Source organism: Saccoglossus kowalevskii, chromosome 8 (assembly GCF_978046115.1).
Source record: "Saccoglossus kowalevskii chromosome 8, keSacKowa6.1, whole genome shotgun sequence".
NCBI lineage: Eukaryota > Metazoa > Hemichordata > Enteropneusta > Harrimaniidae > Saccoglossus > Saccoglossus kowalevskii.
In genome coordinates this window covers 37,236,664-37,257,230 of record NC_140648.1, presented here as the reverse complement: position 1 = coordinate 37,257,230, position 20,567 = coordinate 37,236,664, and the positions used below count along the sequence as shown (strand labels likewise).

The 20,567-nt window shown below is 35.0% G+C and overlaps 1 protein-coding gene across 1 annotated transcript in view; it reads right to left on the bottom strand.

Annotated features, from left to right (window-relative positions):
• Positions 1-20,567, bottom strand: part of LOC102804523 (cytoplasmic phosphatidylinositol transfer protein 1-like) — a 130,900-nt gene that overhangs the window by 47,837 nt on the left and 62,496 nt on the right. The window contains exons 2-4 of the mRNA XM_085502857.1: positions 15,814-15,962; positions 14,607-14,695; positions 14,523-14,572 (exon numbers count right to left, since the gene is read on the bottom strand). Of these exons, the coding sequence (XP_085358983.1) occupies positions 14,523-14,572; positions 14,607-14,695; positions 15,814-15,962 (288 nt within the window). The remainder of the gene's footprint in view (positions 1-14,522; positions 14,573-14,606; positions 14,696-15,813; positions 15,963-20,567) is intronic.

The following is a 20,567-nucleotide window of genomic DNA, read 5'->3' as shown; positions in this document are numbered from 1 at the left end:
TTTTTTAGGTCCTAAATTTAAAATACTATATTTAATCCTAACCTGAAGGCAGAATAACTGACGATAGAAAATACAATCTCTACAATGCCCCAGGTTAAGAAAAGTAAATTAATGCAGACAGAAGAAGGATTTCAAATGTGGAGGAATACAATCTATATAAGTAGTATGAACCCAGCTTATTAAAATTAGTTTTTATTTGACATCAATTCAGACCTTCATTACATTTCTCATTTAAATGATTTATTTGTTAATACTGAACTAAAACTTTGAACCCCAAAGTCAACTTCTGTCAACTTTCACAAAATATAACCTGCAGCATTTTTTTCTTTTTATGTTTTTATTAAGACCTATAGCCAATAGGAAAATAAGGCTATTTAGTCCAAATTAACAAAACATTAAATATCTAGAATGATGCACTAACATTTTGGCAGGACAAAATATGAGACCCTGAGGGCAATCATGCATACTTTATTGATTTTTGGAGACTCAGAGGTTATATCCCTAAAAAATTAGTCTTGTATGTTATGAGGAGACTCAAATGTGTTGCATACTGAAGGCTCTGGTGAATCTTATGCACCACATTGAACAAAATCCAACCATAAATGCTATTAGAACAAGCATGGCAGAGATATGGGGAACATCTTTTGCTATAATAAAATGGTCAACAGTCAGGTATATTCTTCCCCTCGAGTGACAAAAATGCAATGCTTGATTTCCATGCACTTATAACACTAAAACGACAGTCAGTCAACCATCTTGAAATGAGTCATGATGTCAACCTGGATATGTATGACATTATGATATGAGAAGTGTGAACATGATCAGTCTAGGCATGTGGCAGATATGCTTCTGGAACTGCATTCATTATAAAAACAAAAATAGCCATGAGTCAGCCATTTTGCATCAGATCTTAAAAACAAAATGCATCAAGGTCCAATGATGTCTAATATATGCAATAATTGTGAACAAAATCTATCAATGTACAATCAAGATCCAGAATTCTTTGTTTTGAAAAATATTCAATAAAATGGTTGCCAGTCAACCATCTTAAATTAGATCATGAAATGAATGAATGTTCAAATGTTTGATATGTGTATGTAAAGGTGCTTGTCAGAGATATGGCTATAGAATTGCATTTGTTAAAACAAATTGGCACCAGTTGGCCATTTTAATTCCAGTATGCAAAACAAATACATGCATCAAGATCTAATTATGTTCAATGTAATCTGTTCATGCAAGATAGAGATCTAGTTCCAAAATGGATTGTAAAACAAATGTACATGTATGTACGAATATTTCCCAAAATGTAAGTTTTAACTTGATCGACCAAGGTAGGTCAGAGATATAGGTGCAGGTGGACATAGGCACACATGCATAGAGGTGAACATTGCAACACACATTTAATCAACAAAAGATATTTCATACTTACTGTGTATTCTGCATGACACCAATAACAACATGAAAGAAAGAAGAGAAAAAAATGGTTAAAACTTAAGTTGACAAGATAACCAGAACCCAAGTTAAGATGTAGAAGGCAACAAGGTAACTAGAAACCCTAGTTAAGATGTAGAAGGTGACAAGATTGCTAGAAACCCTCGTTAAGATGTAGAAGATGACAAGATTGCTAGAAACCCTCGTTAAGATGTAGAAGGTGACAAGATTGCTAGAAACCCTCGTTAAGATGTAGAAGATGACAAGATTGCTTGAAACCCTTGTTAAGATGTAGAAGGTGACAAGATTGCTAGAAACCCTCGTTAAGATGTAGAAGATGACAAGATTGCTAGAAACCCTTGTTAAGATGTAGAAGGTGACAAGATTGCTAGAAACCCTCGTTAAGATGTAGAAGATGACAAGATTGCTTGAAACCCTTGTTAAGATGTAGAAGGTGACAAGATTGCTAGAAACCCTCGTTAAGATGTAGAAGATGACAAGATAGCTTGAAACCCTTGTTAAGATGTAGAAGGTGACAAGATTGCTAGAAACCCTAATTAGGATGTAGAAGATGACAAGATTGCTAGAAACCCTAGTTAAGATGTAGAAGGTGACAAGTTTGCTAGAAACCCTAGTTAAGATGTAGAAGGTGACAAGATTGCTAGAAACCCTAGTTAAGATGTAGAAGGTGACAAGATTGCTAGAAACCCTAATTAAGATGTAGAAGGTGACAAGATTGCTAGAAACCCTAGTTAAGATGTAGAAGGTGACAAGATTGCTAGAAACCCTAGTTAAGATGTAGAAGGTGACAAGATTGCTAGAAACCCTCGTTAAGATGTAGAAGATGACAAGATTGCTAGAAACCCTTGTTAATATGTAGAAGGTGACAAGATTGCTTGAAACCCTTGTTAAGATGTAGAAGATGACAAGGTAGCTAGAAACCCTAATTAGGATGTAGAAGGTGACAAGATTGCTAGAAACCCTCGTTAAGATGTAGAAGGTGACAAGATTGCTAGAAACCCTAGTTAAGATGTAGAAGATGACAAGATTGCTAGAAACCCTAGTTAAGATGTAGAAGATGACAAGGTAGCTAGAAACCCTAATTAGGATGTAGAAGGTGACAAGATTGCTAGAAACCCTCGTTAAGATGTAGAAGGTGACAAGATTGCTAGAAACCCTAGTTAAGATGTAGAAGGTGACAAGATTGCTAGAAACCCTAGTTAAGATGTAGAAGATGACAAGATTGCTAGAAACCCTAGTTAAGATGTAGAAGATGACAAGATTGCTAGAAACCCTCATTAAGATGTAGAAGATGACAAGATTGCTAGAAACCCTAGTTAAGATGTAGAAGATGACAAGATTGCTTGAAACCCTAATTAGGGTGTAGAAGATGACAAGATTGCTAGAAACCCTAGTTAAGATGTAGAAGATGACAAGATTGCTAGAAACCCTAGTTAAGATGTAGAAGATGACAAGATTGCTAGAAACCCTCGTTAAGATGTAGAAGATGACAAGATTGCTAGAAACCCTAGTTAAGATGTAGAAGGTGACAAGATTGCTAGAAACCCTAGTTAAGATGTAGAAGATGACAATATTGCTAGAAACCTTAGTTAAGATGTAGAAGGTGACAAGATTGCTAGAAACCCTAGTTAAGATGTAGAAGGTGACAAGATTGCTAGAAACCCTAGTTAAGATGTAGAAGGTGACAAGATTGCTAGAAACCCTCGTTAAGATGTAGAAGATGACAAGATTGCTTGAAACCCTTGTTAAGATGAAGAAGGTGACAAGATTGCTAGAAACCCTCGTTAAGATGTAGAAGATGACAAGATTGCTTGAAACCCTCGTTAAGATGTAGAAGGTGACAAGATTGCTAGAAACCCTCGTTAAGATGTAGAAGGTGACAAGATTGCTAGAAACCCTCGTTAAGATGTAGAAGATGACAAGATTGCTTGAAACCCTTGTTAAGATGTAGAAGGTGACAAGATTGCTAGAAACCCTCGTTAAGATGTAGAAGATGACAAGATTGCTTGAAACCCTTGTTAAGATGTAGAAGGTGACAAGATTGCTAGAAACCCTCGTTAAGATGTAGAAGATGACAAGATTGCTTGAAACCCTTGTTAAGATGTAGAAGGTGACAAGATTGCTAGAAACCCTCGTTAAGATGTAGAAGGTGACAAGATTGCTAGAAACCCTCGTTAAGATGTAGAAGATGACAAGATTGCTAGAAACCCTAGTTAAGATGTAGAAGATGACAAGATTGCTAGAAACCCTAGTTAAGATGTAGAAGATGACAAGATTGCTAGAAACCCTAGTTAAGATGTAGAAGATGACAAGATTGCCAGAAACCCTAGTTAAGATGTAGAAGATGACAAGATTTCTAGAAACCCTAGTTAAGATGTAGAAGATGACAAGATTGCTAGAAACCCTAGTTAAGATGTAGAAGGTGACAAGATTGCTAGAAACCCTAATTAGGATGTAGAAGATGACAAGGTAGCTAGAAACCCTAGTTAAGATGTAGAAGATGACAAGATTGCTAGAAACCCTAGTTAAGATGTAGAAGGTGACAAGATTGCTAGAAACCCTAGTTAAGATGTAGAAGGTGACAAGATTGCTAGAAACCCTAGTTAAGATGTAGAAGATGACAAGATTGCTAGAAACCCTCGTTAAGATGTAGAAGGTGACAAGATTGCTAGAAACCCTAGTTAAGATGTAGAAGGTGACAAGATTGCTAGAAACCCTAGTTAAGATGTAGAAGGTGACAAGATTGCTAGAAACCCTCATTAAGATGTAGAAGATGACAAGATTGCTAGAAACCCTAGTTAAGATGTAGAAGATGACAAGATTGCTAGAAACCCTAGTTAAGATGTAGAAGATGACAAGATTGCTAGAAACCCTAGTTAAGATGTAGAAGGTGACAAGATTGCTAGAAACCCTCATTAAGATGTAGAAGATGACAAGATTGCTAGAAACCCTAGTTAAGATGTAGAAGATGACAAGATTGCTAGAAACCCTAGTTAAGATGTAGAAGATGACAAGATTGCCAGAAACCCTAGTTAAGTTGTAGAAGATGACAAGATTGCTAGAAACCCTAGTTAAGATGTAGAAGATGACAAGATTGCTAGAAACCCTAGTTAAGATGTAGAAGGTGACAAGATTGCTAGAAACCCTAGTTAAGATGTAGAAGGTGACAAGATTGCTAGAAACCCTAGTTAAGATGTAGAAGGTGACAAGATTGCTTGCAACCCTCGTTAAGATGTAGAAGGTGACAAGATTGCTAGAAACCCTCGTTAAGATGTAGAAGATGACAAGATTGCTAGAAACCCTCTTAAAATGTAGAAGGTGACAAGATTGCTAGAAACCCTCGTTAAGATGTAGAAGGTGACAAGATAGCCAGAAACCCTTGTTACAATGAAGAAGGCGATAAGATAACAATAAACTCCAGATATGACGCTACTATGACGACAAAATAGCTAGACACCCCTGTTATGACATAGTAAGCCGACAAAATAGCTAGAAACCCCTGTTATGACGTAGTAAGCCGACAAGATACCCAGAAATTCCAGTTTAATAGGTGGCTGATCATATGACACTATTATAATGAAAGAGAATGAGGTCAGTGACAGTGGCGTTTAATCCAGCTCTGTATCTAGACTCAGTAATACTGTACCTAATTGGAAACAGTAGCTGTTGATACAGATGAAACCCTGGTGGAGGATAATTGGCTTTACAAGCAATCTTGCTACTAGTGTTGTTGTTCTATGTTGGCAGTGACAAGGCTCTACTCTCTTAAAACCAGTTGTACAATTATATATAATACTCAACACAATCTTTATATAAATTTGTATGCTCCTTTAATTGATGATGTAATTGTAATTTTGCAAACTCATCTGAATATACAAGTACTAATACCAAAGCAACTGATACCTTTCTAAACTGATACCTTTCTAAATTTAAAAACCAAAGTAACTGATACAGTGAAACCTTTCTAAACTGAACACCAAAGTAACTGATACAGTGAAACCTTTCTAAACTGAACACCAAAGTAACTGATACAGTGAAACCTTTCTAAACTGAACACCAAAGTAACTGATACAGTGAAACCTTTCTAAACTGAACACCAAAGTAACTGATACAGTGACCCCTTTCTAAACTGAACACCAAAGCAACTGACACAGTGAAACCTTCCTGAACTGAATATCAAAGCAACTGATACAGTGAAACCTTTCTAAACTGAACACCAAAGTAACTGATACAGTGACCCCTTTCTAAACTGAACACCAAAGCAACTGACACAGTGAAACCTTTCTAAACTGAATACCAAAGCAACTGACACAGTGAAACATTCCTGAACTGAATATCAAAGCAACTGACACAGTGAAACCTTTCTAAACTGAACACCAAAGCAACTGATACAGTGAAACCTTTCTAAACTGAATATCAAAGCAACTGATACAGTGAAACCTTTCTAAACTGAATATCAAAGCAACTGATACAGTGAAACCTTTCTAAACTGAACACCAAAGCAACTGATACAGTGAAACCTTTCTAAACTGAACACCAAAGTAACTGATACAGTGAAACCTTTCTAAACTGAACACCAAAGTAACTGATACAGTGAAACCTTTCTAAACTGAACACCAAAGTAACTGATACAGTGAAACCTTTCTAAACTGAACACCAAAGTAACTGATACAGTGAAACCTTTCTAAACTGAACACCAAAGTAACTGATACAGTGACCCCTTTCTAAACTGAACACCAAAGCAACTGACACAGTGAAACCTTTCTAAACTGAATACCAAAGCAACTGACACAGTGAAACCTTCCTGAACTGAATATCAAAGCAACTGATACAGTGAAACCTTTCTAAACTGAACACCAAAGTAACTGATACAGTGAAACCTTTCTAAACTGAACACTGAAGGAACTGATAGGGAAACCTTTTTCAACTGAACACCAAAGCAACTGATACAGTGAAACCTTTTTAAACTGAACACCAAAGTAAGTCATACAGTGAAACCTTTCTAAACTGAACACCAAAGCAACTGATACAGTGAAACCTTTCTAAACTGAATATCAAAGCAACTGATACAGTGAAACCTTTCTAAACTGAACACCAAAGCAACTGATACAGTGAAACCTTTCTAAACTGAACACCGAAGCAACTGATAAAGTGAAACCTTTCTAAACTGAACACCAAAGCAACTGATACAGTGAAACCTTTCTAAACTGAACACCAAAGCAACTGATACAGTGAACCTTTCTAAACTGAATATCAAAGCAACTGATACAGTGAAACCTTTCTAAACTGAATACCAAAGCAACTGATACAGTAAAACCTTTCTAAACTGAATATCAAAGCAACTGATACAGTGAAACCTTTCTAAACTGAACACCAAAGCAACTGATACAGTGAAACCTTTCTAAACTGAACACCAAAGCAACTGATACAGTGAACCTTTCTAAACTGAATATCAAAGCAACTGATACAGTGAAACCTTTCTAAACTGAACACCAAAGCAACTGATACAGTAAAACCTTTCTAAACTGAATATCAAAGCAACTGATACAGTGAAACCTTTCTAAACTGAACACCAAAGCAACTGATACAGTGAAACCTTTCTAAACTGAATATCAAAGCAACTGATACAGTGAAACCTTTCTAAACTGAACACCAAAGCAACTGATACAGTGAAACCTTTCTAAACTGAATATCAAAGCAACTGATACAGTGAAACCTTTCTAAACTGAATATCAAAGCAACTGATACAGTGAAACCTTTCTAAACTGAACACCAAAGCAACTGATACAGTGAAACCTTTCTAAACTGAACACCAAAGCAACTGATACAGTGAAACCTTTCTAAACTGAATATCAAAGCAACTGATACAGTGAAACCTTTCTAAACTGAACACCAAAGCAACTGATACAGTGAAACCTTTCTAAACTGAACACCAAAGCAACTGATAGTGAACCTTTCTAAACTGAATATCAAAGCAACTTATACAGTGAAACCTTTCTAAACTGAACACCAAAGCAACTGATACAGTGAAACCTTTCTAAACTGAATATCAAAGTAACTGATACAGTGAAACCTTTCTAAATTGAACACCAAAGCAACTGATACAGTGAAACCTTTCTAAACTGAACACCTAAGTAACTGATACAGTGAAACCTTTCTAAACTGAACACCTAAGTAACTGATACAGTGAAACCTTTCTAAATTGAACACCAAAGCAACTGATACAGTGAAACCTTTCTAAACTGAACACCAAAGTAACTGATAAAGTGAAACCTTTCTAAACTGAACACCAAAGCAACTGATACAGTGAAACCTTTCTAAACTGAACACCAAAGCAACTGATACAGAGAAACCTTTCTAAACTGAACACCAAAGCAACTGATACAGTGAAACCTGTCTAAACTGAACACCAAAGCAACTGATACAGTGAAACCTTTCTAAACTGAACACCAAAGTAACTGATACAGTGAAACCTTTCTAAACTGAACACCAAAGTAACTGATACAGTGACCCCTTTCTAAACTGAACACCAAAGCAACTGACACAGTGAAACCTTTCTAAACTGAATACCAAAGCAACTGACACAGTGAAACCTTCCTGAACTGAATATCAAAGCAACTGATACAGTGAAACCTTTCTAAACTGAACACCAAAGTAACTGATACAGTGAAACCTTTCTAAACTGAACACTGAAGGAACTGATAGGGAAACCTTTTTCAACTGAACACCAAAGCAACTGATACAGTGAAACCTTTTTAAACTGAACACCAAAGTAAGTCATACAGTGAAACCTTTCTAAACTGAACACCAAAGCAACTGATACAGTGAAACCTTTCTAAACTGAATATCAAAGCAACTGATACAGTGAAACCTTTCTAAACTGAACACCAAAGCAACTGATACAGTGAAACCTTTCTAAACTGAACACCGAAGCAACTGATAAAGTGAAACCTTTCTAAACTGAACACCAAAGCAACTGATACAGTGAAACCTTTCTAAACTGAACACCAAAGCAACTGATACAGTGAACCTTTCTAAACTGAATATCAAAGCAACTGATACAGTGAAACCTTTCTAAACTGAATACCAAAGCAACTGATACAGTAAAACCTTTCTAAACTGAATATCAAAGCAACTGATACAGTGAAACCTTTCTAAACTGAACACCAAAGCAACTGATACAGTGAAACCTTTCTAAACTGAACACCAAAGCAACTGATACAGTGAACCTTTCTAAACTGAATATCAAAGCAACTGATACAGTGAAACCTTTCTAAACTGAATACCAAAGCAACTGATACAGTAAAACCTTTCTAAACTGAATATCAAAGCAACTGATACAGTGAAACCTTTCTAAACTGAACACCAAAGCAACTGATACAGTGAAACCTTTCTAAACTGAATATCAAAGCAACTGATACAGTGAAACCTTTCTAAACTGAACACCAAAGCAACTGATACAGTGAAACCTTTCTAAACTGAATATCAAAGCAACTGATACAGTGAAACCTTTCTAAACTGAATATCAAAGCAACTGATACAGTGAAACCTTTCTAAACTGAACACCAAAGCAACTGATACAGTGAAACCTTTCTAAACTGAACACCAAAGCAACTGATACAGTGAAACCTTTCTAAACTGAATATCAAAGCAACTGATACAGTGAAACCTTTCTAAACTGAACACCAAAGCAACTGATACAGTGAAACCTTTCTAAACTGAACACCAAAGCAACTGATAGTGAACCTTTCTAAACTGAATATCAAAGCAACTTATACAGTGAAACCTTTCTAAACTGAACACCAAAGCAACTGATACAGTGAAACCTTTCTAAACTGAATATCAAAGTAACTGATACAGTGAAACCTTTCTAAATTGAACACCAAAGCAACTGATACAGTGAAACCTTTCTAAACTGAACACCTAAGTAACTGATACAGTGAAACCTTTCTAAACTGAACACCTAAGTAACTGATACAGTGAAACCTTTCTAAATTGAACACCAAAGCAACTGATACAGTGAAACCTTTCTAAACTGAACACCAAAGTAACTGATAAAGTGAAACCTTTCTAAACTGAACACCAAAGCAACTGATACAGTGAAACCTTTCTAAACTGAACACCAAAGCAACTGATACAGAGAAACCTTTCTAAACTGAACACCAAAGTAACTGATACAGTGAAACCTTTCTAAACTAAACACCAAAGCAACTGATAAAGTGAAACCTTTCTAAACTGAACATCTAAAGAACTAATACAGTGAAACCTTTCTAAACTGAACACCAAAGCAACTGATACAGTGAAACCTTTCTAAACTGAACACCAAAGCAACTGATACAGTGAAACCTTTCTAAACTGAACACCAAAGCAACTGATACAGTGAAACCTGTCTAAACTGAACACCAAAGCAACTGATACAGTGAAACCTGTCTAAACTGAACACCAAAGCAACTGATACAGTGAAACCTTTCTAAACTGAACACCAAAGCAACTGATACAGTGAAACCTGTCTAAACTGAACACCAAAGCAACTGATACAGTGAAACCTTTCTAAACTGAACACCAAAGCAACTGATAAAGTGAAACCTTTCTAAACTGAACACCAAAGCAACTGATACAGTGAAACCTTTCTAAACTGAACACCGAAGCAACTGATACAGTGAAACCTTTCTAAACTGAACACCAAAGCAACTGATACAGTGAAACCTTTCTAAACTGAACACCAAAGCAACTGATACAGAGAAACCTTTCTAAACTGAACACCAAAGTAACTGATACAGTGAAACCTTTCTAAACTGAACATCTAAAGAACTAATACAGTGAAACCTTTCTAAACTGAACACCAAAGCAACTGATACAGTGAAACCTTTCTAAACTGAACACCAAAGCAACTGATACAGTGAAACCTTTCTAAACTGAACACCAAAGTAACTGATACAGTGAAACCTTTCTAAACTGAACACCAAAGCAACTGATACAGTGAAACCTGTCTAAACTGAACACCAAAGCAACTGATACAGTGAAACCTGTCTAAACTGAACACCAAAGCAACTGATACAGTGAAACCTTTCTAAACTGAACACCAAAGCAACTGATACAGTGAAACCTGTCTAAACTGAACACCAAAGCAACTGATACAGTGAAACCTTTCTAAACTGAACACCAAAGCAACTGATAAAGTGAAACCTTTCTAAACTGAACACCAAAGCAACTGATACAGTGAAACCTTTCTAAACTGAACACCGAAGCAACTGATACAGTGAAACCTTTCTAAACTGAACACCAAAGCAACTGATACAGTGAAACCTTTCTAAACTGAACACCAAAGCAACTGATACAGTGAAACCTGTGTAAACTTAAATAATCATACATATACTGTATTTGCTCTATTAGAAGTGCATGCCACTGTGATCTGTTAACAAGATCAGTGGAAGTTAGCATAATTTACAAAGCTTATGTACCTTTAATCTATGTACCACTTAACATACATGTAATTGATATTTGGAAACTGTACATGATGAAAACTGTACCAAGTGAAACAAATATGTTGATAAGGGCAGGCACAGCACATGGTAATGGCTTTTAACAAAAAATATTCCGTAGACATAGAATTTTGTTTTATTGCCCTGGGATATAACAAGAAACTGTTAAAATTGTCACTTTTAGAAAATAAAGGTCAATCATGATGTGCATTTCAATGTAGCTTCAGGGCGAAGTGTCATGAAAACGGAATTTATTGTAATTCAATTTTGTCTGTATACGTTTTTTTATTATTTATAATATATATAGTATATCTATTGTTTTTAAATCGTTTTTTTTGTTTCATATTGTCTATTTACCACTGATAAATAGAACAATTTAATCAGATACATACATGTATGGTAAATGAACATGAAAAGTGATTTTTCAATGAAAAGATGGATGTTATTTATTTACGAAAAATTACGTATTAAAATGTAATAAAGTTGTTATTTATAAGAGTAAGAAACTCCATAACCAATGATATTAACACAAAAAACAGTGGATGCTGCATAAACAGAAATTTAATAGTACAAGTATGGCATTCATCAAATTCTAAAATGCAAAATGCATGAATTAAAAATTTTGCAAATAAGCAACCAATTCAAATTTTCACTAACTAGTATTTAAATAAATAAAACTAGTAGATTGAAATGAAAATTTTAATTTTTGTACATATGTATTTATCATTGAAGGCAATATATAGCATGATCTCTAAAAAGCACTTTGCAAATTAATCCAATCATGAGAGACAAGAATGAGAGTTCATCAATTTCAACATTACTGCAAATTAACTTCCTCATTCCTTGAGGTTTGTGATTCTTAATTGCTTTATTTCCTAGAATACTGATAGAATTTTTTTTTTTTTAAGCAGGGGTGGATAGTGGTTATTATATAAGGGTCAATTTTATGTATATTCTGTTCTTTCCCAAATGATAGACAAAAAACATTGACAGTCCTTGTGTTAATATGTGATGTTAATCCAAATGTCTTTGTCTTTGTGACACATGACATAGATCACCTTATTCTAACATTGATTCAGAAAGCATGTACATGTACCATTCACACATGTCTTAAATCTAGTTCTGAAAAGATAGAAATGCTTGAAATTTTACTAAAACGTCAGTTAGTTTCATCTTGAGGCAAAAATGAAATTATATGAATGTATGGCAACACACAGTCTCATGGCATATTGTTAAAAGATAAAATGGTTTAAAAATAGCATGCATGTATGTGAAAAGAAAACAACCACTTTGAAACAATTTGGTATAAAGTACAGCCATCTGTGTATTTCAAAATAGCATTTTTTACCAAACATAGCATAAGTATTTACTAAAATTAGGGAATTGAACTTATCAGAAAATGAACAAATCTGTAAAAGGTTCACTCAAGGTGTCCACATACATGTATAAAATGTCAAATCAATGGGGTTTGCCATTTTCAAGAAGTAGTCTAAATAGAATTTTTTACTGAAAATGAAAAAAATATTCACTAAAATTAGGGATATTACCACGAAATAAACAAATCTGAAAGAGATCTACCCAAGGTACATATACATCAAGTATCAAAGCAAGCAGACTTGCTATTTTCAGGAAACAAGCATCCTCTCGGCTGAGATAACTCTGCTGTTAGCAATGCACATTTCAATTAAAGAACTGCAGATATCATTAGAAAAAGAACAAATCTGAGAGAGGTCTACATGAGGCACCTATGTAGTATCAAAGCAATCGGACTTGCTGTTTTTAACAAGTTGTCGAAAATATCACTTTTTACCCCAAATGACAAAAACATTCATCAAAATTAGAAAATTGAAGATATCATCACGAAATGAACAAATCTGAGAGAGGTCCACATGTAGTATCTATATATATATATAATGTCAAAGCAATTTGATTTGTGGTTTTTAACAAGAAGTCAAAAATATCACTTTTTACCAAAAATTTCAAAAATATTCATCAAAATTAGAAAATTGAAGATCTCATCATGAAATGAATAAATCTAAGAGAGGTCTGCCCAAGGTACATATACACCAGGTATCAAAGCAATAAGAATTATAGTTTTCAAGAAGAAGTCAAAAAAGTAAAAAGTTGACATGGACAACCCTTGACAATCACTCATATGATAAGCTCTGCTTGACAAAGTCGACAGCAGAACTAAAAAATTAAAAAATGTAAAGTTGACACCAGCAGACAGCGGATAATTAGTAAGATGAACAGTCTAGTTTTGCGGACTAAGTCAACAGTGAAGCTAAAAATGGCATGCATCAAAGTCTAATGAGGTTCTACGTATGTGTCCATATATTCAGGTTCAGGAATGGGGAATTGTTACCAGAATTACCAATCAGTAAGTAATCTTGAATTAGAAGTGAATGCATCACATGATTCTATGAAAGTGGTCCAGGAATGACGGAGACACACAAGACAAACAAATGTAGACATGACACACTTGCTTAAACACATCAGTAAAAATACATGTAGTACCACCTAGACTTAACTATCAGTATTCAGAAATATATGAATAAAGGGTTTCCTACTTTAAATTCCACAAGGCATTTAGAAAATTGATTTCAGCGTGAGAATACCAAATGACTAATTAGGCGTCTTGAGGCATTACAGTCGATAATAGTTTAGATGTAATAGAAGGAAGCGTGATCAAGTTTAAATTCTTGATGTCAAGTAGCTTTGATTAGTCTCAATTAGTATTTGATTGAATCCCTCTATCTCCGAATCACATAGCGCTAACATGGACTCAATTGCATGGTGGTAGACTGCATGCAGATTCAAGCATTTAGGTTGTTTGCCATTCAAAACACACAACGTTATGCATTTTCCCCTGTCACGAATGTAAATTAATGAAAAACTGTCCAGACAAGTCTTGTTGATATTCATGTGCAGTATCACCTGCATGGAACTTCAGTATATCAGGTAATGAACCATCCGAACAATAATACAATATACAAGACTGGGATATCTACGAGTCTATAATGTCTGACAATCATTATAAATGCAATATATACTACAGACCAACATTTAGCTGGCTTTCAAAATCACCATATACCTTCCATATAATCTTCCTAATATTTCCCATTTTATTTACTCAAGTAAAATCTACAAAGCAACAAGTATTTTCCACTGCACAGTTCTCTTTGTGTATTTAAGAGTAAAATCTATTTAAAGCATATACAGTGCAGGGCATAAAACTGTACCTCAGCTTAAAGCATATACAGTGCAGGGCATAAAACTGTACCTTAACTTAAAGCATATACAGTGCAGGGCATAAAACTGTACCTTAGCTTAAAAATGCCTTGAGGTGACTGTTGAATGATTATTGTTAAAACTAACTCATTAATAATAATTAGAACTAATATTGATGTCACAATACCATTTCTAGATTGGTCAATTTGAATTCTAACATCCATTTTGATTTATAAAATTCATATTTTTATAAATCATAAACTTGAAACAAATTATACACATTTGTTCTCATAAAGACTGTTATGATATATACAGATACATGTAAGATCTCTTCTGCATTCTTGACTTTCATCTAACAGCTGCAATTAGCAGTTTGCCTGGTGGTAATGAGTCCAAACAAATACAAACTAAAGACATAAATGAGAAAAAATATAAACTGACCTGTCACTGTATATGGATAATAATTCCAAGCTTTTTCTGTGATGTAAAATATTCTTGGAATTACTGCGCGTACCCAACTAGGAAGCCGACTGTTGAGAGAATATATCAGATTAAAGACTGTAATGATATTAGTGTCATTGCATCAACAAATTTAACAGTGAATGTCTTGCCATTTGATGTAAAGGCAGTATAGGTAAATAAATACAGTTTAATGAGGTGAAGGGAGCCTTTAATTGGATAGAGGTGAAGGTAGCCTTTAATTGGATAGAGGTGAAGGGAGCCTTTAATTGGATAGAGGTGAAGGGAGCCTTTAATTGGATAGAGGTGGAGAGAGCCTTTAATTTGATAGAGGTGGAGAGAGCATTTAATTGGATAGAGGTGAAGGGAGCCTTTAATTGGAAAGAGGTGAAGAGAGCCTTTAAACAAGCACAGGTGAAGGAAGCCTTTAATCAGATAGGTGAAAGGAGCCTTTAATCAGGCTATTCAGACAGGTTAATTCAGATCAGCAAATAAAATATACATATATATCCTCTCAAAATTGCTAGTATTTTTATTAAAGTATGTTATGATATTCAAGTACAGTAAGTATGTATCTGCATAAAGTAGAGCATACATCAAGGGAGCAGACCACTCAATCCCAGTGATGGGAAAACAGATTACAGAGACAAGTACACACAATTTTAATATACGAAACCTAATACATTAGCTTCATGATTGACAAGCTGCATATTACATGCTTTTCCCTTCAGGTTTCCACATGCTATATCTTCATCCAGTACATTTGTATTCCCATGTGCATATGTGTATTCACATCTAAATTGATTCATGCAATATTCATGGACCAAAAGATGAATAAAATACATAGCAATCTTTCCCCTGACCTTTTCAAAACGGGACTACAAGCCATACCCCGTTGCTACGAGGAGCATATTCCATGCCTGTATGCACATTTGATTTTCAATAAATGCAAAGTTGAAAGTCAATGGACAATAAATATACATTGCTCACCAATCTGGGCTAGAAAACCAATGAATATTCACATATTTGTGTTACTTGGCTGCCACAACAAATGTGACACCTATGTTGAAATCATTTCCATGGATACTAATATCGGTTATTCCCATAATTGTGAAAATAATTATATTAATCAGCATGAAGGACATGTGAGCAAAGGAAAACTACCGCATACAATGTTTTATTGACTTACTTTGAGAGGTGTATTCGTTTTTCTGTATACCTTCCAGTACCGTGTTTGGGGTCTTCATGAGGTTCATTTTTAATAACTTCAACACCTTCACCCTTTTCACTTTGTTCATGACTGTGCTTTGCAATCATGTACAGTTGTCCAATATTATACTGCAATAACAAAAGTTATGAATAGGTATTAATGAAGATGGCTAAATGTTCTCAAGACCAAAGAGTTGGACATACAGCAACACACTGAGAAACGTTTGGTATGTGCCATTATGGTGTGTTGAATAGATCCCTGGAGAAGATCTCCAGTTTCCAACTCTAACAAGACTTGGGATCCTGCATTGAAATGATAGCCCCCAAATCAAGTTGGGTCAGCTTGCTGGGAAGTCTTCAAAAAAAAAAAAAAAGGCATCTGAAATACTGTGACCCCTGAAATCCATTATTTTTTCATTTACATTGGAATTTGTAAATAAAATAGAGAGTTTAATTTTTTTACATTTTGTAACTATAGTACAAAGTTTTCAAGATACAAATATCAATTATGATTGACTGGAGCATGCACGTTTGACTGACTGGTGCATCAAAGATGCGCAAGGGAATTAGCACAATTAGTTGCATCACAGAAAATTCCTGTTGGCGTTGACGTCATATCATTCCACATACACATGTACTGATAGTTTAAAACATGATTTGATACCCCTTCCATTACGTGTATATTCAGTATTCTAATTACAAACATAACAAGCGTATCTACACAGTGTGATGTAATACTGAACAGATCAAAAATGCATATCACATACAAGTATGTTGACGTCACGAACTGCAAAACTTTTTTTTATTGTGCGTGCTACCAAAAGATTGCCTAGACCTTCTGGTTTTCATATTGTCCAACAAAAACTGATAAGGTTAAAATCAATTGTGTTGGCAAGTGTGTGTGTGTGTGTGTTTATGTTCGGAATTATTTTTTAGTCACTAAAAAAATTCAAGTATTAAAATATCGTTCATGGAGCAGAATCGTCGCACAATGTATTGCAAGATGCTTGCTTAAAATAGAATGTAGTCATGCAACAAAACTAGCATATTGACAAGTTTGTTTCTGCATTATTTCACCATTAGTTCCAACTACACCACTTTGTAATTTTTAGACTGGGGAAATATATGGAAGTGATAAATATATAATTCCATATTTTATCTTAGATTGACGTCAGCAGATACTCATGATAACCACCAGAGTTTATCAATCTGAACCATGGGATTAATTTAATAGTTACAAACCTTTAGGTATATCATGTGTATGGCGCCCTCTAGCAGCATCAGATAGAGAATAGTATTTGGGTGCTCTAAATTCTGGAACTGAGTCTTACTAAAACTGGGTAAGTCACTGCACATAAAGTGTGTTATTTTATGTGTTTAAATTTGTAATTCCATCATGATCTCATCAAACATCATTTAATCTTTTTACCAACTGTTTCTCGCCCAAATTTGTCTGCACTTTTCTCGTATATAGTTTTCAATATTTCTGGAAATGAACCCTAATTTTGGAACTAACAAAAATTTGTGCCAATCTTCTGAAGAAAAGTGCAGCCTATAAACAGGACTACTTTTTTGAATTTGTGATGAAGAGAGGGAACTAGTTGTGAAAACTTTAATGGGCATACATTGCATTACTTCAAACCATGGATCCTACAAAGGTGTCATGTGATACATATTTCTATTTTTTTGGAAACATTGATTAATTGATTAGCATTTAGTTCCTGCAGTAATTTCACATTTTTTCTTACCCGTTGCCATGGGCCATTGCCATGGAGTTTCAGTGAAACACCCACAGTTACATTGTATTGACAGATCCTTGTAAAGTCATAAGCTTAAGCTGAAGACACCAGTGTCATTAGATGTAACACATACGTGTGGGTGTAATTACACTATATGGCTGTGTGATTAACTATATTTAGCTAAGTGTTCAGTAAACATCTTCTAAGATATAAAATATAAAATATATTAGCAAAAGCATTAAGGGTTGGTGAGAGTGAAAGCTTACAAATGTGAATTTTTAATTTTTTGTTCATGCATATTTCAACAGTTTAAAAGCAAGTATGGTATCCCAAGAGTGCTACATAAATATGAACAAGTTTTGATGCATGGATGAGTCAGTTAAATGAAGCATAACATGGTCATAGCAAGTCTCAGATGACAAGACATTTCCACCAGTACTAATCAAAGATAAAAATAACTGTTCTAAGGGGATAAATTCATGTCAATAAAAAAAGGGTATAACTTGCATAACTGTATTGTCCTCTGTTGCCATGTGGAATTGAATAAATAACAATATACTGTAGCCTCAGTATATGCAAACCATGTCGACATTCCACTTTAATGGCGTCTGCAAAATTTAGAGCGAATTTGGATATCAAAATACAAAATGTTGAAAATTTAAATATGGACAGGTACAGCAAACGTGATTACTGTGACAATCAAAACAATATTTTCAATACAGATGTGTGGTATGAGAAGCTGACAAGATCTCGTCCACAAGAATTGATGGTATTAAACAACACACATTAAGCACACTAATTGAATAAGTAAACATATAACCGGGTCAACGATGGGGTCAGCAGATGATTATATGACATCTTAAATATTCTTGTCAATAAACATGTTGAAAATAGTACTGTTGTCACAGGACTTTTGTGCCAGGTTGTTGGAGACCATATTGCAGTTCTTGCCGATAAGATCACAGTTCAATTCAAATCAGCAAACACACGATTTTGAAAGTAAAATCTTAAATTTGTGATAACAAAACAAATATTAACTGTTAATTATTAACTGCGAAGCATATTTATGTGCTGCTGCAACCGTTTTTTTCTCGCAATGCTACATTGAATCCGTTTTGCCGTTCATGTGCACGATAAACAGCAAATGGATATAGTTTCAATATAGCAATTACAATTATCATCATATGCATATTGTTTTCCATGTTTGGGTCAAATAACAGATCGACAAATGAGGGCATGATTTCGGCACAAGCAGAGTGGATCCCAAGTGGGTTCTGGCCAACGCGAATGTAACTGCTGTAATCTCTCTGCAAACACAAAGGATTTAAAATTTCGGCACATACCAAAATGCTGTAACGTGAACGTAGTACATATTGTAGCAAATATGATATACAAGTATGATATCAACTACTGCAAATTAGACAAATCCGACAGCAATCGTGAATGTCTGCCCACTGAATCAATAAGTACAATGTAACTCACTGACAAACAAGTTCTATTCAAGGGATTTAGCATGAAGTATGTATCCATTAATCTGACAAACTACTGGCTAAATACATTAAATGTCGTATTTTCCAATTTTGTTTGTGAAAAAAGAACTTAATTAATTTGATTTAAGTGTAGGATGACATCAGTAATGGAACAGAAACAATGTACATTCCCATTAATATAATCAAAATGTGCATCTGGAGAATACAGGTATCTTTCTAATCTAAATAAGATTATTTGACAAATATATACTAAAATATCTAGGCAACAGGAATACATAAAAACAGATACATGTACTAAGATAATTCTAATTAAAAGATTTAAAAAATCAGCCTCAAATAAAATTGAATATTTGCTGTAGGAAAGGTAACCAATGCAAATCTATTCAAATATTTAGTTTTGGTTTTGAAGCAATAATAGTTGTGTTCACGTTACACGAAGTACGGGCTAAGATTTAAGCTGATTTAGGCTTATCTAGCATATTTGCATTTCGGCTAGACCCAATTGCGTCCACGCACAGGGGGGGGGGCAGTCGTTAGCACGGGCTAAGGGCTGCCATTAGTTGGTGACCTTTGGTAAGCCGCTATTTACGAACGAAAAATGGATGACATGCGCGAGGTTCTATTTCTGCTGCTGGCATGTTTCGTTCTAATTTTGAAGCGACGTGCACAGGAACGCGAGAGAAGATGGACCACTTATTTGGATGCACATAAACAGTATACAACGGGCGTAACAGAATACAGTGTTTTATTAATGCATGTCGTAGACAGCGAACCAAATTTATTTTGTCTACGATTGGAGCTGCTGTACGCTCTACTACAGTGACCCGATTAGTGTGGAAGTGAGAGCGGAGTAATGACTGGTGGAATAGTGTCGTTATACGAACATGGGACAATTTTCACACCCAAAGGTCGCCGCAGAGGGCGCTTAGCCCTGGGCTAAGCGTTCGCGCATACTTCGTTAGCCCGTGCTAAGGTCTAGGCCGCGTCTTAAATTCGGATCAGATTTAACCCGTACTTAGCATTCCTTAGCCCGTGCTAAGCGTTCACGCACGTTTTCTTAGCACGGGCTAAGGAATTTGACCTCTTAGCCCGTGCTAAGGAGCTGTGCGTGAACGCAACTATTAGGGGTCAAGTTTAAGCTTAGATAATTGCTTAAATGTTCAGACAAAAGGACAAAAGTACAATAAATATATGGTCATAACCTAACCTTATGTATACCATGTGAATAAATCAGCTTGAAATTGAACTTTTACATGTAAGTATCTATGAGTAAAGTGAAGCATATCTCACTTTTGATTCACAAAGGAGATAATGTCATTAGTAGGCAGATAAAAAGAAGTTGTATTGTACATGTACAATGTATGAGAGAGCAAATACATGACATATCAACAATAAAGTAGTGGTTTGTACATACAATGCAAATCTATGACAGTCACATTAAAATGAATTGTATACATAAGTACACCATTTGTAAAATTAATTTGGTAAAAAAGTAAAGTGTGAAA